Below are 22,245 nucleotides of genomic sequence, written 5' to 3' on the forward strand. Positions count from 1 at the left end.
GGCAGTAAGGGCAGAGGCAGGCTGGAAGAATAAAAAAGGAGCGTGATGGAGAGATGGGATGGATAGAAGCCGGATGGTCGCCTCTTTGCTATTGAAAAAGGGTCACCTGCTCACTCCAAGGAGAGTTAAAAAGTGCTAAGGTACTAAGGGAATGAGGCGAGCAGGAAGGATAGAAGAAAGGGATGAGAACAATTGCAGAAAAGTAATAGTTGTTGAAACAGGAAAATTCAGGGGATCCCCAAAGTCATAAGGATTCATCCTCTGGGGACCTGAATGTCTTTACACAATTTCATATCTATTTTGTAGCTGTTTCTTTTTTTTTTTTTTGTAGGGCTGACCAAGATTGCCAGGGAAGGTGAAAAAACGATGAAAGAAGCAAGGAAGGGAAGGATGGAGAGGAAGCATGATGATGAGATGGGATCAATGGAAGCAGGATGGGGTTTAGGAATGTTAAGAAAGAAAAAAGGATGACGGGATTAAATGACGAATTGATGAAAGTTAGAGTCAAAAGAAAATGTAAAAAGGATGGAAAACAGATGAAAAAAGAATTTAAAGGTCCCATGACATGGTGCTCTTTGGATGCTTTTATACAGACCTTAGTGGTCCCCTAATACTGTATCTGAAGTCTCTTTTATATAGACCTTAGTGGTCCCCTAATACTGTATCTGAAGTCTCTTTTATATAGACCTTAGTGGTCCCCTAATACTGTATCTGAAGTCTCTTTTATATAGACCTTAGTGGTCCCCTAATACTGTATCTGAAGTCTCTTTTATATAGGCCTTAGTGGTCCCCTAATACTGTATCTGAAGTCTCTTTCCCGAAATTCAGCCTTGGTGCAGAATTACAGCCACTAGAGCCAGTCCCACAATGAGCTTTCCTTAGGATGTGCCATTTGTTAACAATAAGAAAAATACTGAATATTGCCATTCTTATCCTGTAACTGCTGACTCCACCAGTTACTGCAGTGAGTGGACATATTCAAACAGTAGAGCGTGCTCATTGTCTGTCTTTTGTAGCTATTGAGGAGGAGAGAGGGGGGGGGGCAAGGTGGAGAGTGGGGGTGTGGCCTTGACCAACTGCCACTTTGCTCGTTTGAAAGCCATGATGTCTCTCTCTCATGGGTGGGCCAAATTCTCTGGGCGGGCAAAGCAGAGAAAGGGGAGGTAATCTTGCTCCTTATGACCTCATAAGGAGCAAGATTCCAGATCGGCCCATCTGAGCTTTCATTTTCTCAAAGGCAGAGCAGGATTCCCAGGACTCGGTTTACACCTATCGCCATTTCTAGCCACTGGGGGACCATAGGCAGGCTGGGGGAACTCATATTAATGTTAAAAAACCTCATAAAGTGAAATTTTCATGCCATGGGACCTTTAAAAAAAAGTAATGTGGAAGGGAGAAAGAGAAAGAGAAACTATGCAATGTTGGAGGGATAGATGCATCACAAAAGGACATAAAAAAGGGGACAAAATAAGGTTTGATTGATGGAAAAAATTATTCTGGACCGACTTTGTGTGTTCAAACTTTGCACTTGTAAGATACCCTTAAAGTGTATTGATTCTGAGAGTAGCTTGGAGAAAAGACATTGTCATGGAAAAAGGAAGATTCAGGAGGTATGTTGCTTATTGCTTTTTAAATCTGCTTCTCCTTCGCTCAATTTCTCGAGACAGCCAAGGTAATTTAAATCGATTCCAAGTCCTTCAATTACACACACACTGACAACAGTTTGGCGAGAGGGAAATGGATTTTTCTGCTCATCTGCGAGCCAAGGCCAAATCTGAGGACCTCAACTGCAGCACGCTGCCGACAGCCTCGACTCCTCCTTCACTCTTGACGTTTTTACTCTCTCCCACACTGCGTTGCTTTTCCCCCATAAAACCTGTCAGCAACTATTTTTTATGATTTCAGCATAGTGGTGAGACAATAACAGCTGCGGAGAGGTGAGGCCGGACCTGCTCTTATTTTATATTTCTATGAATGAGAAGAGGAAAACAAACAAGCAAGCATGAAAATGTGGCGCCTTTATACGCAGCTCTCAAGAACTTACACACAAGGATGGAAACCTCAAGATGCGCACGCACACACGCACGCACGCACGCACACACACGCACACACCACACACACACACACACACACACACACACACACACACACACACACACACACACACACACACACTTATCTGTTTATTGGCTTGTCGACAGATGCACAGGCAGAAAATTGTAAATATTGAGCAACCCCTTGTCCCTGAAAAATGAAGTACAATAGCCGGAGGCAATTCATACTGCTATTGCTTTATGGTGAACTAATATGTTCATAGTTGTTGTTTCCAAATGACTCAATAAATATCCAATACTTCCTGAGACACGGCCTTGACCCTGTTGTCTGAAAGAATGCTTTTCACGAGCACCAGCTCTCCCAACACGCTTAAACACTGAAGGCAGCTTCATAAAGTGGCAATTACTGTTTTGACATCCATACAGAACCAAATAAAAAAAACTGCCACGTTTCGAGAAAGCAAAATGGACAATTACAGTGACAAATAAAGTGAGTCACCAAGGGTGAAAAATAAAACTCCCTGGGCATAATAATACAGCTTAATTAAAGGAGCAGCCCGCCCAGAGGGTCGTTTAAACCATACCCCCGTCTCTCAACTCCAGAGGTATTAGCAGAGTTAAAAGCAGCGGGCTACATGATAGAAGTCTTCAGTCTGACCTCCAAAGCTTCTTTCCCCCTCATCTATATTTATATGAAGGAGCGGCACTAATTTTGCCAAGTAAATCAGTGTGCACATTTCGTTGTGACCTCCAGCTTGACACTGAATTAAACAATATCAGGGCCCGAGAAGCCCGCTTTAACAAGCCTTAAATTCCTCCGTCCAATCCATCAGCAGGGATATTTCTGACACACGGAGGGAAGAGCATGAAATAAGGCAATTATTGAACCCTTCAGTCCATTTCTACGGCTTGGCTGTCTGGCACGGTGTAGCACAAAGCCACAGACCTCTGAATTTGTGTCTTGAGATGACTCTTGGTGATAGGGACACTTAAAAATAATAAATAACAAATAAATTATAGTAGTTTGACAACAATTTTACTTAAAATCTCCCTTTACTTTGTGTCAAGGTTGGCAGTTAATACACAGCATGTCACTTCTAACTACTGTATATGGAAAGATTTCTAGCAACCGCCACAATTATTAAAAGCCCCCCATCTGGAGTCATCTTGACTTTGCCTGGCAAAACAAAACAAGTTACTAGTATTTAAGAGGCAAACTCCAGTTTGAGACTGAGACTCAGCTTTCTCTGAGTGTTCCTGTCAGAGAAACACTCAGAGAAAACCTCCTGGTGAATCCAGGAGGGGGAAAAAAATGCTTTGTGTGTGTGTCTTTCATGGAGGTGGCAGTCGATCCTGTGTGTCTGGGCGTCCTCTCAGATTGCCTGACAGATAATCCATCACACAGTCAGTGTGTCTGACAGGAATAGGTCTCAGTCAACGGTCTCTCTGTTCTACTCACACAGGGCCTATGAAGGACAGTCTCTCCTCTCAAGTCTCTCTTAGGACGACGTACACTAGAGTTTCATTAGAGGATGGAAGGTGTGTGACTTGAGGAGTTAAAGTGTGTGTTTATACTGTATGTGTGGGTATGTGTGTGTACTATGTGTGTTTGTACCAATCCACAGATGAAAAGCCAGACAGAATAGACAATAGTGTAAAATACAGTACCTATATAACATGCTGCACGGCATATTTTTGCATACTGCATATACATGAGTGAGTTCTTGGAAACCTAATCTCATTGCTTTTTACACTAAACTACTGCAGATGAATCCAAATCAATGCATTAAACACACTTAATATAATAAATGGAAAGATTAGTCTTTTGTAGAAATTGGTATTATTTCGTCCTTGCATAATCTTTAATTAAAATGTTTTTAAGACAGCAAAGTGTTGTCACAAGGTACGAGGCTGTTTAACGCAACAATCTAAAAACATATATTCATCTTTCTTTGCTCATTTCAAAATTATTCACTGTTAAAACGAATTCCAACAGCCATAAGAGCTTTTACAATGATGTGTTCAAGTGTTAAGCATGTGTTATCTTCCTTCAAAAGTTGGTGTTGGCTTTTATTCCACGATATCACAGTGAAGTGGTGAAGACAAGTGGCGCTATGACTGTTAGTCCATTAATTGCTTAGTTAAACAACAGAAAATTGACTGGCAACTAATTTGATAATCGATTTTAATTTTTCAAGCAAAAATGCCAAATATCAAATGTATTACTTGATAGTTCTAGTGGATTTTCTGCTTCGTCTTGTATTATAAAGAAACACTAATACCATGAAAATCTGTTAAAACTAATTTGTCTTTTACTGACAATACCTAACTTACTATAGTAAACGATGGACATAAGCGTCTGCCAAATGAATAAATGTAAATATCATCATTTTGGACTGTTGGTTGGACAAAACAAGACATTTTAGCTGCAGCCCTAAAGATACGCTTATCCACAAATGGTTGCATAATGTATTTTATAAAATTTCCTTCTGGTGCCAGAGCTACAGCTTTGGCTAGCTACCACATGGCTTGACCCAGGGTTCATCCATCCATCCATCTTCGTCCGCTTATCTGGGGTCGGGTCGCGGGGGCAGCAGCCCCAAACTTCCCTTTCCCGAGCCACATTAACCAGCTCCGATCTTGGGGATCCCGAGGTGTTCCCAGGCCAGACTGGCGATATAATCCCTCCACCTAGTCCTTGGCCTTCCCCGAGGCCTCCTCCCAACTGGACGTGCCTGGAACACCTCCCTAGGGAGGCGCCCAGGGGGCATCCTTACCAAATGCCTGAACCACCTCAACTGGCTCCTTTCAACGCAAAGGAGCAGCGGCTCTACTCCGAGCTCCTCACGGATGACTGAGCTTCTCACCCTATCTCTAAGGGAGAAGCCAGCCACCCTCCTGAGGAAACCCATTTCCGTTTGTACCCTGGATCTCGTTCTTTCGGTCATGGTCACCCAACCTTCATGACCATAGGTGAGGGTAGGAACGAAAACTGACCGGTAGATGGAGAGCTTTGCCTTCTGGCTCAGCTCTCTTGTCGTCAAAATGGTGCAATAAATTGAATGTAATACCACCCCCACCGCGCCGATTCTCCGACCAATCTCCCGCTTCATTGTCCCCTCACTCGCGAACAAGACTCCAAGGTATTTGAACTCCTTCACTTGGGGTAAGGACTCATTCCCTACCTGGAGAAGGCACTCCATCGGTTTCCTGTTGAGAACCATGGCCTCAGATTTAGAGGTGCTGATCCTCATCCCAGCCGCTTCACACTCGGCTGTTTTTCGTTTTTCCAGAAGCACCTTGGTGCCGATCGAAAGTCCTTCTCCATGTCTTCGCCGAACTTTTCCCACACCCTCTGCTTTGCCTCTTTCACGGCAGAGGCTGCAGCCCAGGGTTGTCAAACTCATTTTAGTTCATGGGCCACATACCCCTAATTTGATCTGAAGTAGGCCAGACCAGTAAACCACTCCAGAAAGATCAGAAACTTTATCTGCCACAGAGTTTCTTGTCAGCTTGATGTTGGCAAACGCAAGTTGCTTCTGCTACGACAGCGTTCTAAGGCCATTGTAGGAAAAAAATAATGTTACGGACCTGGGAGAGAAGGGTAATATTCTGAGAAGAAACTCAGAATTTCTAAGATTAAAGTCGTACAATTACGGAAAAAAACCTCTCTGAGATTAAAGTGATAAATTTGGAATTGGAATTACTTCTCTGCAAATTTCACACTTTGCAAGTCATCCGGTGGGCCTGATTGGACCCTTTGGCGGGCAGGTTCTGGCCCCATGGGCCGTATGTTTGACAGCCCTGGCTTGACCTATCAAAACAAAAATGGATTCAAATTAAACCTATCCTTCTATATAAACTAAATGTGTAACTGATCTGTATCTTATCATAGTTTGAAACTAAATATATTAGACTATGTAACCCTCAGACTAAACGTACAGTAAGTTGATCTAATGCAAAAACATACAATAGCATAATGCAGCAGCTATATTGACAACTTGAATTTTCTGGAATAGGGACTTACTGTATACTCAAAGGTTATCTCAAGGCTGGACTGTGTGTTTCTTTGTTTAGGTAGTGGTGTGGGCTCAAAGGCATGGAACTGTACAAACTACAGACATTACATTTATTCTGCAAATTTGCTCGCTTCTTCCTCTGAGTTTTGATTTCCACGTCTTTCCTACTTTTCATCTTCCTGTGTCTATTCCCTTACTCTACGTCAAGTGAACAAATAAATGAGACAGTAGTCTTGAAATATTTCTTTTTAATCTCAAATTATAAACACAGTTTTGACACTGTAGTCAGGATATCCTGTTAATATACATTCATGATTATAAAAAAGCTACAGTAAGTACAATTGCATTTTTGATTTCGTTTTCTCACTCTGTATGAAACTACTGCTGGTACTGAAAGATAGTTTACAAAACGTCATGAAATAGGCACAGATCTAAGCAGTTAACACACAGCCATTGAGCACTTAACAATTAAGACATGATGTATAAAATTCACAGCGTGGCTACTTCATCCACCTCATTTGATTCACAGATGAGGCATTGGATGGATTGATGGATTTGTTTGTCACTTAGAAAACAGACAGAATCAGTGTTAAGTGCCATGAAAATGGTTTCAAAAGAACGAGCGGTTTTCAGTCATACTGTACCTTTAAAGCTTTAGTGCGTAACCTTTTTATATTAATGAACGTCTGTTACATTCAAGCCATTGCCAAATGTGTTGATACAAAGTTAATTAAGACTTTCAGCTCCACAAAACTCTCTCTGTATTTCTCAGCATGGATGGGTTGAGAAAATGGTGTCGTCCGGCAACTTTCAAGCGCAGAAACTTGAGTGAAGATAATTACCTCTTCTGAAGAGTCCATCATGTTTATTTAATCCTCCGTGTCCTCCCTGGCTACAAGTAACTGCGTGGAGGAGGGGTGGGGGCGGTGCGCAATCACGGAAGGCTTATGTCATGTGGATGCAACAACAGTGGTGTTGTCATTGCTTAGAATTCCTCATGGGGGTGGCAGAAACTACGCACTGTAGCTCTATGACAACACCATGATCCTTGATCGCGCACTCGCCCCCAACCCTCATCTAGGAAGTTGCTAGTAGCCAAGGAGGACACGGAGGATTAAAAAAAACATGATGGACTCTTCAGAAGAGGAAATTATCTTCACTCGAGTTTCTGCGTGCGAAAGTTGCCGGACGACACCATTTCCTGAGAGAGAGAGAGAGAGTTGTGTGGAGCTGATAGTCTTAATTAGCTTTGTAGCAACTCATTTGGCAATGGCTTGAATGTGAGGGACGTTCATTAATATCAAAAAGTTACGCACTAAAGCTTTATGGTGAAAATCTTTCTTAACTAATATTCCATACAAATACCACAGTATGCAGAGAAATCAGCATCTTTCACCTTGGAAAATGGAATGCACAAAGTAGGGTCTCTATCTAATTTGTGACAGAGGTCCCTAGAGCGTTATGATTTTCCAGGACAAGATTATGTTAATAAGCCTGAGAGTTACAGAGTGATTTATTTATTATTATTTTATTCCAATTTATATGCATATAATATAGATTGTGTTTAAAGAATTTAAAAGCAGCTAATTTACACTGCACAGATTAAGGGACTAAAATTTAAATTTTGTAAGGTGTTAAGGTAAAACAGCACCTCAAAAAACCTGTGATACGTAGACACTGAATTGGCAATGAAAGTATTTTTGGGAAGCTAGTGTTAAAACAAAGAAAAGTAAAGGCCTATGAGAGCAAAGGCTTAACATCCTGGAGGTCTGTATGTGTAAGAAAAGGCTGACGGTGATGCTCTGAGACTATTAATGTTGGTGATGGGTGGACATGAGTGCAGTGATGTTACACAGAGTTTTCTATTTCTTGATGGCAGCCACTGCTTTCTTGGCAGCGTCATCCAGGTTCTCTGCTGCTGTGATGGGTAGGCCGCTCTCGGACAGAATCCTCTTGGCCTCATGGACGTTGGTCCCTAGAAGACACAGGAAAACACTGTTACAACAGGCAACAACTAAAATGACAAAATCTGGCTTAACAAGGTTGAACCCAATGTGCCATCTGCACTGATGTAAAAACCACACTGTGTGAAAGACAAAGAGTTCCTTTGGAGGAATCAATGCGCATGATGACAGATGGATGGAGTGATGGGTGAACGGTGGCAGCTTTTGTCTGTGAATAATGTCAGTGAGGCAAGAGGGCAATTTGTGTGTGTGTGTGTGTGTGTGTGTGTGTGTGTGTGTGTGTGTGTGTGTGCATGCGTGTGTGTGTGTGTGTGTGTGTGTGTGTGTGTGTCCCTGGCTGCAGCGAGGTCAGGGGTAGCAGGTGCTGGGCGATACGGTGGCGTCCATGTCCCGGTGGACCCCCAACCAACCAGAGACAGAGACAGAGACAGAGAGAGAGAGAGAGAGAGAGAGAGAGAGAGAGAGAGAGAGAGAGAGATCCATAGACACTCTCCACAGCCCAGAGGCTCTACAGACTGAACTGGCTGCCTCCCAGCGCTGCACATTGTGCAGCCAAACACAGGCCTGACAAGCCTGTCACAACACAGGGCAGGGGGCGCCACAGTGAACGGAAGGACACCGAGAGGGAGAGGACGATGGGGGAGGGAGAGAAAGAGAGAGAGAGAGAGAGAGAGAGAGAGAGAGAGAGCGAGAGCGGGCAATAGAGCAAAAGGTCATATGAAGCAGAATCGCCCACGCTGCACAAACAACAGAAGCCAGCTGTTTATGTGGCATTTACTGATTTCACACATGAAGACATGATGGCAAAGAAAATGCCTTTTACAGAATCTGTCTGATCTCGTATCATCAATTCTCTACTATGTCTGGTCTTGTATTTTTTTTCTGAATACATCCCATTATTTTTGAATTTTTATTCCTGTTCTTATTTTTTTATTTTTCTTCTTATTTATTTGTTTATATAAAACTCTATTATTCTGTAATTTCTTCTGTATATATGCTGCTTCAACACCTGAACTTCCCTGGGGAGCCACAAAGGCTTAACGTTTTTCATTGGGTCATCATATACTGTACCACTGAGAAGTCAAACTGCATCGTGTAATCTGATTTGCTTTGTGCTAAAAGGTATCACCTGAACCACTTTTCAACAAATAAGCACCCTTTTTCAAAACCTGACTGAACTACTACACTAGTTAGTGTATAATCTAGTTAGTGTACTGTACGTTACATTTACTTTTATGAATTCACTTTACTCATGAATTGAATTATGATCTCTTTGACTCAACAATTTCAAAATTGTATATCAAATCAACCTATTACATTAGCTCCATGTTTACGTATTGATAAATGTTATGCCCTACATGTACAGCTGCAACAATTAGTCGATCAACAGAACATTTATAAGAAATCATTTTGAGAATCAATTGATTGTTTAAGTAATTTTCTTTTAAAGTGAAAATGGCAGAACTTCAGTGGTTCCAACTTTTGGGATTTGTCTTGACAGTAAACTGAATCTCTTTAGGTTTTGGACTGTTGGTCGGACAAAACATTAGACATTTTATTGACCTAAAAAAATCTGCAGATGAATCTATAATGCAAATAATCATTAGTTGCAGCCGTACATATATGTACAGAATTTACTGTATGTGTGTAATTACAAAGGTTTGATGTGACAATAATTGCACCTTGGTGTATGGTGTCTCTGCATTCACTTGGGCCAAATCTGTGATGTGGAGGTCTGTGTGTGTGTATGCTCAGACGTGTACAGGTTGACCTTAGCTCTCCTGGCTGGCGTGTAATTAAGACTGCATGATATGTGAATTCTCCGGAGGCCTGGCCACCCTGATCAATAGACCTTTCATGAGGAATTCTATTACCAGCACCACTTAACGCCTAATATTTCATCTCTTTTGTCCAGCCCGATAATAAGTGATTCCAGACACATTTCTGCAGGCTCACACTCCAAACAATCAATTCTGCAATGTAATTAATTAGAATAAGAGCAGGAAGAGACCTTGCTCTGGCACATAAACAGGGGATTGGGTGGCCCAAGTCATCTCCTCACTTCTCATCAAATACTGTAGCTAGACTGTGACAAACCTAGTCTCAATGGAGGGGGCGGGGCAGTACTGTATGCTTTACATTTAATAGGCTGACCCGTGAACTTCATTAGGATTGACCGATCAATAGTCTCATACTGACAGGCTTATTTGTCAGATGATTAAAACAAAGTTGGAGCACAACAATGTTGAAACAGAAAATAAAACTCCAGGAGAACCAGCCATATGTGCCCACAGCAAATACATAATGCAAGAGATTCTCTGAAAAGACAAATATGCCTATGGAAAGTGTATATTTTACTGAAATAAAGTAAACAACACATGCATGTCTGCTATTTTTCCATAACATAAATATTCATGAGAAGCAATGGTGTGTACAGCATTGTTAAAACACTGCATCTGTGCTACCTGTTATCCATGTTATGTGTAATGGGGGGGAATCGCACATCTGTGGGAGTGAGAAAAAAGAGACGTGCATTTACGTGGGCTTTTTCTGTATGTGTGTGAGCTGACTGCAGTTCCACTGCGAGCAGTAGGGAGCACTGATACCTCACAGTAGCAGAGGCAATGACAGGGCCCAGCTGGATAAATCACCACATCACCAGGTGTGTGTAAGTGTGTGTGTGTGTGTGGAGTATGCTCAGTATAACGATGTGTTCACCTGCAGCCACTAGGTGCTGCCAGAGACCTACTCATGGCCTGGACGCAGGCATATACAGTATAACGCATTCACACAAAGAAAGACTTTGATTCTAAAAGTAGATTAAAGACTGACCTTTAAAGAAAAGGTAAAAAAAGATTTTCACTGTCCCATAGCAGAAAATGATCGCAATATATACTATCTCCAGGTTTTTATTGGGTTAGGGACGGGCATTGGAATTTACAATAGATTTGCTGTGATGCTGTACATTGGAGATTTGTTGCACACATGTCTATGTCTTAGCATGTGTCCCAATTCAAATAAACTTTATTCATCACTACCAATGAAGTTAAAAGTCACTTGCCATTCTGAACTTTTTTTTCTCCAAACAAGCATCTAGAAAATTGTATTCAATTTCCAATTGAATTCAATTTTCAATTCAACACAGGCCGCCATATTTCAACAAGATGATAAGGCTTAGGGCTGTGCCAAAGGCGTGTGCCGGAAAAAGTTCTGTTGATGCTGCAGTACTGCTGCGTAAATTTGTAACTAATTCTGTCTTAACAAGCTGAGTTTAGTGAAGCTAAATGATGAGAGCAGAAGCCTCTGCCACAGTCTCAGACCTACAGAGTTACTCTGTACTTCTCATGATTCCTTGGAGGGATGACAATATATGTGTTTTTATTTGGTTGTATAAAATAAAGATAAATGTTGTGAAGCTTAACAATTTATTTAAATCGGTTCCTGTGGTTGTGAAGTTAGCTTGATACATTTGCTCTGAACTTTGTTTTCAAAAAAGCGAGACGGTGTAACTTTTCGTAGAAGAAATAACAGCATCTTTCTTTTACAAATGAACACCATATGAACGCAGCACAATGCCCAATCTCGCAATGTTAACAAAAGTGATAAATAATTTGTTTATCCGCCCCGTGATTCTGATCCACTCCAAAATGTAATGGGTTCTTCCTTGACCCATGCTACACCCTTCCACCAAGTCTCATTAAAATCGGGCCAGTAGTGTTTCTGTAATCCTGCTGACAGACAAACAAACAAACAAACAAACAAACAAACAGAGCCGAAAAACATAACCTCCTTGGCGGAGGTTAAAAAAAAACACACCCTTTGCTCGATTCAGTACACAGAGGTTTTGTTGCTATAGTCTTTACTTGGTTTGGAATGTCTAGTGGTCACTAATGTAAGTAAACTTAAGCTAAATATTCCAATATAAGTGAGCCAGTTTGCTGACTCCATGACTCAATCTCTACTATTGCTAGTGTTATGCTATGATTTAGCATTTACCATAGGCCTTTTTCACAGCAGACATTTTGACTTGTCATAGTAGGAAACGCACAGGTGTTACTAATAACATTAACAATGTCTCTGTTTTATTCAAGTGTCCCAGTAAGCCATGACAGTGTGACACAATAATTCTGCCATCATTATTTTTAATGTTTTCAACTTCTGCTTTTCCTACTGTGATGTGTCGAAAACCACCTATTATCTTGTCACATTTGGCCATTCTGGCCGGTGTTCAGTAGAATTGGTCCGATGGATGATGTCACCGTCCATCGCGGCAGTCATCGTGATGTCAAAACGAACATTGTGGATATAATTTAATTTATGTAAATTTTGAATTCGAACAAATCCTCCCCCCCACCACCAACTGCCAATGATGTCATCGTCCATCGTTATGTTTCATTATGGACATCGTCATGTGCCATTTCGGTAGACATCGCCCAACCCCAGTGTTCAGAAAAAGTTCCATAGCCATGATTTGAAGACCTGTGAGACAGTTTTTTCTTAGGTTTCTGAAAAAAGGACCAAAAAAATCCAGTATTTTAGACTTTTTAATTAGCTAAATATTTGTGTCGGTGTTACGACAAATATTTTTTGGGCAATTTCAATAAGCATAATTCACACTGAGTTTTGGGGATTTTGTTTAAAAATTACTTAGTAAAGCTAGTTTGAAATGCATCCCTCATGTATCTGAATCTGTTTGCTGAGAATTGTTGGCAGGTATTCAAAAGTAAAACACAACTGAGATTTTCCTTCCATTATTTTTTGATGCCATGATTGACACCAGACTAGTCTGATAAACTATACTAGGCAGTTGATATAAAAAATAGAACAGTCGATAATATCACTGAATATTAAAGAACAAAGACACTTTTTAGAGAATTTATGTGACAGTGAGCATGACAGAAAATACCAGTGGCTTTGTGTCTTGCTGCCCCAGTTACCTTGAAATAACTGGTGTAAAAACATTTTCTTTTATCACTGAATGTCATCATACTTGTTCTGACTTTGATTTTTAATCCTCATAATAATCAGTAAACAGTGAGCGTTTTTCCCTTCACAGTCTAAAAAGGATGAGGCCTGCTCCTCCCTCCTTCACCCAGTGTGTCAAACATCAAATGCTTCTCATTTGAACGCAGAGCAAGATACTCCTGAACGGAGCAGACGCTATTCCTTTGAAGTGCTAGTCAGTCATTAATAACAGTTTTCATGTTTCTTATGTTGTCTAGACTCTTTTTCAAGAGAGACACACACACACTATTGCTAAGCATATTTCATTTAAAGAGTATCTCTGACATTGATGGTTTTTAAAATTCAGGTTTTCATCTAGACATATAATGATAAAGAAAGTAAGATAACATTGGTCATTGTTTCATATTTACAACTAAACAGGTAGTAAATGTATAGATTTGAAAGGCTAAAAACAATGGAATGGTCAGATATCAGTGTCAAAATGAGCCAGTCTTTGCATGTTTATATACATCTCAGTGTGTGTGTGTGTGTGTGTGTGTGTGTGTGTGTGTGTGTGTGTACTGTATGTATGTACATGCATATGGCTGTGTAGCTGCAGCAGATAGCTATTTAAGCTATGGTGACACCGTCGGACTGAAAGGGCCATCTCAACCTCACTATTCACGTCTCTTTTAAATTGAACCAGAGAAAAAATGGTCAGATCTCCTTTTAAGGTGTAAACAGCAACCACTGTTTGACAGACAGTTGGGGAACAGTTCTGTAAATCAATAGTGCAAATGCAGTCACCTTTTTTCCTGGACCCTGAGGGCTACTCAAGGGGAATTTGCAGACAGCATCCTCACGGAGCAATATGTCCATGTTCATGCTGTGGCCAAAGGGGGCAGTACTGTACTTCCTCATGTATCCCTTTCTATCAAAACCTTAAATATTTGGGTGTATATATCAGTGTTGTAGTCAAGACCACCTAAACCAAGACCAAGTCATCACCAAGACCAGAGGTTATTGAGACCGAGATAAGACCAGGACTTTGAGGGGTTGAGACCAAGTCAAGACGAAGACCAAGACAGGGCAAGACCGAGACAAGACCAGATTTGTGTTAGACAGCCAGAATTTCTTCTCCTGTCTCCCGCATTCACTTTCTTGGGAGTACGTGTAAAGGGGGTAGGGAGAGGGAGGTTTACAGTAACACATTTCAAATTAGATATGAGTCAAGTTATTGGATGCCTTTGCAAGTTTTAACACATAGGCATAAATCTGACAATGCACAGGCAGTTTAGGGAAATCCCTGCAGTTGTGGTCTTGACCGGTCTTGAAATAAAATCCAGAGTCATCTTGATCCGAGACCAAGCCAAGACCGAGTAAAAATGTGGTCGATTCCGAGACGAGACCTTCGAAAAGTGGTCTTGAGACCGATCTCGAGTACTACAACACTCGTATATATGTGTCTATACACGTTCTGTGCTGAATCTGTTGCATACATTTGCAATGTATGAATATAAGTGCTAATACTGTAGCCCACAAACCGGGTGTGTTTTAGTTGGACTCTCTATCAGCCCACACATAAAGCAACCCTATCAACTAATTCAACCATATCAGCATCTAGAGAACATGGCCCTCCTCCACATACGGGAATACATAACTCCCCACCAATGTAATCATCCCAGGCTTTTTAAAAGAGCCTTCCCAATTAAAAGTGTGCCAGTTAATCCATTCTGATCCTGTTGAAGAGCGCTGGGCTGTTCTCACTGCCCTGCGGTCAGCCTAGCAAGCTGAGCTGATTGGTTCAGAATCAATCTTCTCCACAAGACTGCGTCCCAGGATGTAATGACCCACAGCTAAAGCTTGGATTAGGCCTGGGCCAAGAAAACGTGGTTGGACCAACCGCCAGCAGTGACCTTCTGGACTCAGCCTGTTTGTGAGTCAGGTTGAATTACATGGCCTATGGCATAATAAATGTGTGGTGACCAATTAAGGGTCTGTTTTTATTGCAAATCCAGTCGTTTCTTTCAGCAGTTGTGTACTCACTCTTCAGGCACGTGGTCAATCAGCAACATGAAGACAGACAGTGGATATAAATTACACAAATGCATATTTTGCTCCTTAAATATTTGAACTGGCGCAGATGTATCTGTGTTAACTTTGTGTGCAGTGGTTTAAGCAACACATTTGTCCTTGTCATAGCTCCAGTTTTAGTTCAGGTGCAAAGTTAGTTCAGAAAAAAATGGCCCTAATATTACACACCTGCATGAAATTTGCTTTTGTTTAGGGGGAAATAGTGAAATTATTATCCAGATCTAGACTCTGCTCTTTGCTAAATGTATCTCTCTAGGTGTGTATGTGTCAACAGGCCTCATTTGATTGAGAACAAAACATTTAAGTGTTAATATAACAACTAAACTTCCCACTCAAACTCTGAACAGCCATGTCTATACTGCACTGTGCCTAGGTGCACAGTTGGGTTCTAGAAACAGCTTACGCGCCCTGACCTACAAACCATAGTAGCAGTGTGTGAGGACATACAGTGTGGGATGCTTAGGGCTACACACACACACACACACACACATTTTTTGCTGTGGACACACCACTCAGCAGGATCTTGACAATTAAGCTAACCACCAACTGGCCCCGTGCCTCCGGAAGTCACCGCTGCTGCACCCCCCCCCCCCGCACACACAACTGAATAGGTTTCATTAGCATATACAGGTGAAAGGTGAGCCAATCAGTGCCATCTCTACTGTTATTCTGGCTGGTGCTAATGATGGGTGCGGCAAAATGTGACAGGTAAGAGAAATGCACTGCTGCTACTTACTGGGACACTGGGCCACAACGAAGATGGATAGGTTCCAGAGAGTAAAGCAGCAGTAATACTGTACAATGGCTCCAAAGTTTAAAACAAGGTGGGAAAGAGGTCATTTAAATCTTGCAGCACTTGTGCGGTTGATCAATTACACTATAAACTGATGTTATATACATTTGTCACTTCAAAACAGTAACTAAATACATTTAAAATCAGATATAACTGGCTACGTTATTTTTGTATTTGCATGCTGTATTCCATGGAAGCGGTCAGGAAGGTCACAGTGAGAACATGAGCTACAGGAAAAGAAACATTTGAAGACATGGTGAATAAAAACATAGGCTTTCTAAAATTCAGTTAGAGATTGGCTGAACCCCAGTCTGTTAGCGTGATGCCTACGCTGGTGTTAGAGGTGCTGGTTACCTGGGCCTTAAGATGTACAGTATGTCATGTGAAGGCAAACAGCTCATCAAGATGATTGACAAGTGCTGGAGGTGGAAACTTGATTTTAAATCGCAGCTTTAAGGGCAGTGTCATTTATCCAGCATTATCAAATCCTCATTAAGGTCAAGTGCTTTCAATCCTGGCTAGATAGATCGACGGTCCACATTTCTGAGGGGCATGATGCACATTGAGAATTGTGTCAGTGTCAGTGGGGGCCAGCTTGCTAAGAGGGCCAGACAGACTAAACCTAGATTTGTGTGTGTGTGTGTGTGTGTGTTGTGTGTGTATTCCTACATGTACCTTCAAGCCTGACCACCAGTGGCACCTTTAGCTCCAGCTCTCGACAGGCCTTGGTGATACCGTTGGCGATGATGGCACAGTTCACGATCCCACCAAAGATGTTGACCAGGATGGCCTCAACCTGCGAAAGAAGAGAATGATTAAATTATTAAATCCAGTGGTTGAGACACACCTGTGGACAAAAGGCAAGTATTGTGCAAAAGATGTACATTTGCAACGTCCAACATTTATTATGACAAGTGAACAAAGTTTGTCCAAACTGAAGCACAAAACAGTCAACCATTGACAAATCTTTGGCAAAGTTCTCATAGTGGAAAGACATCAGTGCAAAACTAATTGATACAAGACTGAAATCTCACTACTAAAGGAAAACATTCCATAGAGCAGCTTCACCACCAACTTTGTGTGCAATAGTTCATGCACCCAGAGGCTATACAACACTGTCACACTGGAGGCAGAATAAAGTAATCTATTGGTGAAGTTAAGAGGGCAGCAGCAGGTGAAAAAAGCAACACTGAGGCCAAATAATAAAGCAATATTTCAATGGGAAGCGGTGACATGACAAACAAAAGAAGCTACACACCTGGCTGGTTTCCAAACCTTCTAATGTGTTTGAGCCATCTATCATATTTAGCCTTAAAACTGACTTGCTGGTAAAAGAATAAAATGGAATCAAGTACACATGCAGTTCCCACCCGGCTAGTGACCAAATTTAAAATTCAATAGCTATCATTCACAAATGTTAAAATATCCTTTGCTTTCACAATTCCACATTTCCCAAACAGCTATCAAGAACAAACCTTTGAGATTTGATCCCACTGAGCTGTGCCAAACAATCTTACTGTCTGTAATATGTTCAGTTTAGCTGTCTTGCAGTTTCTTTGTAACTTTCTTAAAAATGAGCACGAAACTGATGTCACAAGTAGTGAAGCAAAACGGCTCGTGTGTGTGTGTGTGTGTGTGCGTTTGTGTGCGTGCGTGTGTTTGTGTTTGTGTGTGTGTGATTACACTAACAATCTAGCACTTGGTAATTACCCTGGCTAGCTCAGTGGAAAAGTAGACAGAGCACACAGGATTAATCCTCCATGTTTGTTTATAATCACTGCTAATCTGTTAGCGCCGATTTGGATGAGCAGCTTGTGGGTGTGGGTGTGCCTGTTGTGAAGGTTTTCAGTGTGTGGTAATGATGTTTATAGGGAGAGGAGATCAAGGACTTGGATAGCTATCAGAGCGACAGCCAAGGCACTGTCCTCTATGTGCCATCCAAATAAACATCTCCTTATAAACAACAGGCGATGACACAAGACCAGGAGAGAGCACCAAAACAAACACAGATGTAGGCAGCATCATAAAGACTCAGACGTCATGCAAAGAAATTGAGCAAGTCGTTAGGTCAACACAGAGAACTGTTTCATGGTGATTAAGTATATCACACACGGATGTGATCAGGAATGCCAGAAACAAAGGGAAAAGGCCGGCAAACATTAGCCCCAAACTGCAAATGAACAGGACTTAGATGTTCAAATGAAAAACAAAGAAAAACAAAATGAATCATGACCTCCACATTATGCATGTACTAATACATAATGAGGTGTTCTAATTTATTTAAATAATATATGAGGTGGAGGCAAAGAATGGCAGTCCATTTTTTTCTATAGTAGGACACATCAGATTGCATTTTCTCACTTCTACTATGGCCATTTACCAAAGACAAAGGGTAGGGTATTCTCAAGACATTATTCATTTTGGTAAGCTTGTTTTAATCAATTTAAACTAGGCTATGGTCATTTCATTAGAGAGTTAACATTGTCACTATGATTGTTTGCACAATATCCTGTGCTCATTCAGACCAATCACTAAACCCTTGAACAAAAGTTAAGTTGTGCCCAATTTTTTTTATAACATGGGAGTCATTATTTAAAAAATGCAATCACTTTGGCGAAAAGGTATATTTTTGTATTAGTGCATAACAGTGTCTGTCATATGTTAACCCTGTTAATCAGAATCAAGTGAATGTGCGTGTGTGTAGGGGGGCGTTGGCGACAATGCATGGTGGGTGGTGGAGGGATGAAGTTGCATGAAGTTAGGGAAACATCACTCAGCCAGGTGTCGAACCTCCTCCCTGTAGGCTCTTTCGATGTTTTACTGTTTAATAAAAAGAGACAGATTCATAAAAGAATGGACATATCAAAGCTGCAGAGGCCGAGATATTCTGACTTTAAGTCCTTAGTATGGGTCAAGTGCGAATAAACATTGGATCCTACATTTCCCACAATACAACTCAATAGTGGCTTTCGCTAGATGCTCTCTGCCCGGTAAATGCCTCTCTCTTTCAAACTCCACTTTCTGTTAAAAATTGGAAGTCATGAGCTCAATCTTAGAAAACCCTGATGACTTCAACAGGGTAATTTCCTTAGACTGTAAAAAGCCTTAGAAAGAGCCACTGATGACATTATAACTGTTTTCTCAGGATGTACAGCACTTCTCGTGACAAGTTAACTCATCTTTATGCGTACAATTAGTGGAGCGCCCCTTTCATTTTTAATAGTGGCTATGAGTGAAGAAGACACATTTCCACCCTGGTGGATAAGAAAGATAATATTCTATTCTTTGTAAAGGACAAGTCAAGCCTCAAGGTATCCATGTTGTTCATTTCTGATGGGACTGATACTACACTACTGATGCAATCTGCTTCCAATACACATTCACCACACACTGATGTGTACGACCTGCATGTGTTGACCGGAAAACCCAGCAGGCATATAGCATCCAGGTGCACAGCCAGAGGTACGTACAGACATACACACACTTCAAAAAGCTGCATAAACACACTTTTTAAAGAAAACTACAGTATTAGTGATATACTGTAGCCTACTCAATGGTCGGTGTGAATGTACATGTGTGAAGAGTGGCAGACGGTGAGAGTTTTGCAGTAAGAGAAAAGCAGACGGAAAGAAAGAGGTGTGTAATGATACCGGCGCGTTGGTTGTTAAACCTCAGCCGTGTATCAAACAGTTCCTCTGACAGCCTGTTACTGTAGGTGTGATCTTCAGTTCACAGAGTGTGTGTGTATGTGTCTATATTCTCTGCTGCCTGAGGGCACATGTGTTAGTGTGTGCTGCCCCACTGCCCTGTGCAGGTGTGGCCCACAGAAGGGGCACAAGGCCAACATTACCACTGCCACTGTGAATTTGTACACAGCCAATTGAGAAAGAAGTGGCGCGCTGCGTATCTGAATATTATTGACCAAATCCCTAGGCTTGAGTCTGTCAGTTTAAAACAAAGATCCCGTGAAGAAAACATACTTAGGGCGCCTGGGTAGCTCACCTGGTAGAGCAGGCGCCCATATATAGAAGTTTACTCCTTGACGCAGCGGCCACAGGTTCGACTCCGCCCTGCAGCCCTTTGCTGCATGTCATTCCCCCTCTCTTTCCCCTTTCATGTCTTCAGCTGTCCTATATAAATAAAGGCCTAAAATGCCCAAAAACATAATTAAAAGAAAGAAAAGAAAACATACTTAGATTAGATTATAGGAGGAAGTGATTGTAGTTGTATTACTAGCACATGTGCAATGCATTAACAATGGAATAATATGACATTGCTCCACATGTTAGATAATAGACGCTGAGCCATAGCAGTATGGGACACCACTTTATGATACCAATGTATTTAATCAACGGTGACTATACAACATAGGGTTTTGGGTGGTGAAGACTTCACATCCTGTATCACAGGGTTTGACTCAGATTCACACACTGACACACACACACACACACACACACTTATCCGGCCCCCACTGGGGGGCAGCAGAGATTTAGATGCCCTTTTGCAGCCTCACTAGAGAAGACTCTATTCTCGCCCTATTTGCAGTCCATTTTTCAACTCTGTCTCTATTGGGAAGAACCATTTTTCTTCCATTCATGCGTCTCCTATTGACAGCCATGTATATTAATGATACATAAGACATGATTTATGTCGTTTGGCAAAGAAGTAAATGCTGTTTATAGAAATATGGATGTGGTGTGGACTGAGTTGCACTTTCCTTGAAGTTTGTTGTTTTTTTCTTATAATTTGTATAGTTGTATACAAGCAAGTGTACAGCCTAAGGAATATTATTTTCGCTGTGCAAACCGACAACAAGTTTGATGTAAAAGTTCTACCACTTATGCTTATTCCAAGTATAGGTTACAGATCCAAAGCTACAACACCACACACAACCACCTCACTCCTCACTGTAATTTAAAGTGAGATAATTTGTTTACATACTTTATTATCAGCCTTAAACTAAAAATATGCAGAGACAGAGGTAAAAGAGGAGGTCAAAGAAAAAAAGGAGGTACAAAAGTAGAAATTATTATTTTTTTTTTATTAAAAACTAATTATGTTGTCTCCTAGAACAGCTCATTCAGTTCTAGGTAGAGGTAGACTGTGCAGTGCACATTAGTTATAAAATATATATGGCTTCTTTTTAGCAAGGTACTGGTCTGTATGGGGTTAAAATGCCACAATGATGAACTGGCTGAAAAAATGGGAGCCAATTTTAGGGTCAATCTGGTTTGATGCCCTCTCCAATCAAAAGTCTAACACTGCTCTGCTCCATTCAGCTCACAGTGGCTCAGAAATCCAGCCTTAAGGTACGAAATAGCATTGCACACTCCAATCCGTCTAAAATCTCCAACATCACACTCTGTAGCATTTTACCTCCTGTCACAGATCCGAGCACTGCCTCTTTCCTTAAAGGCGTTCATTTCAGGTGAACTAACTTGGCAGTGGGGTGGATTTCTTTCATCAAAGCTCAGCATAAGGAATCAGGTAGAATGTGCCAGGTTTCTTTTTTTAGAGGATCTTTGTGCGTTCTTTCAGGCAGTGTTACGGCATGAGCCGGTGCCTTCTACCTGGGTGCCGGTGAAATGATTCAAATTTTACAAAATAGGATCATTGCTGCCGGCATTCTGATATCCTGCTAAGGCTTTTTTGCGTCAAAGTCAAAAACGGGCCTTCAAGGATAACAGGCTTTTCTGCCTGCTATTATATGCCCACTAAGTGCATTCAGGACAAGGAAGAAATGTAACCCAGGCAATTTGACATGCTCACGGGGCCCTGTATTGTACTTCTCCTGTCTGTGTGTTTTCATGTGTCTTGGATGCATGTTAGCCAGATTGTGTGTGTTGTTATTGTGGACAAAGAAATGGCTAATTATAAAACAAATAATCAAACTATATATCGATCTGTATGGACTAAAATATAAACAACACTGGAAAACAACATCATGTTCAGAAAGTCTTCATTTCCCTTCCATAGACCGATAAATAGCAAACCAACATGATGTACTTCTCTCCTCCAAGTTTCAACCCAGGGGGGAATAAAAGCATTGTATTCCCTCTCATTCTGCACGGCTCCTTGTCACGAGTTGCGCGTGCGTTGCTGAATTATCACTCAAATGCACATTTTCATGCCCGTACAACTGTTAAGCACCGTGCTAATCTCTCTGCAGGAAAGAAAAGGGAAACCATCTTGTTTCCTTTGTTACCAGAAAGCAGATAGGAGTAGAAAAAGGCAGGACTGGAGATGGGTGTGTGTCTCTCTGTGGCCTATTAAGGGCAATTGTTCTGTCTTATCTACTGGAGACAGCCTGTACTGTCGCCGCCTTCTTTGGCAGGACTTGTTTATTTGTTTTCGATCTGCTGGGAGCCCCATGCTCG

The 22,245-nt window shown here is 41.3% G+C and overlaps 1 protein-coding gene across 1 annotated transcript in view; it reads right to left on the bottom strand.

The window, feature by feature from the left end:
- Nucleotides 1-7,276: 7,276 nt before the first annotated feature.
- Nucleotides 7,277-22,245, bottom strand: part of suclg2 (succinate-CoA ligase GDP-forming subunit beta) — a 107,472-nt gene continuing 92,503 nt past the window's right edge. The window contains exons 10-11 of the mRNA XM_031278094.2: nucleotides 16,544-16,664; nucleotides 7,277-8,048 (exon numbers count right to left, since the gene is read on the bottom strand). Of these exons, the coding sequence (XP_031133954.1) occupies nucleotides 7,936-8,048; nucleotides 16,544-16,664 (234 nt within the window). The 3' untranslated portion in view covers nucleotides 7,277-7,935. The remainder of the gene's footprint in view (nucleotides 8,049-16,543; nucleotides 16,665-22,245) is intronic.

Source organism: Sander lucioperca, chromosome 6 (assembly GCF_008315115.2).
Source record: "Sander lucioperca isolate FBNREF2018 chromosome 6, SLUC_FBN_1.2, whole genome shotgun sequence".
Classification (NCBI taxonomy): Eukaryota; Metazoa; Chordata; class Actinopteri; order Perciformes; family Percidae; genus Sander; species Sander lucioperca.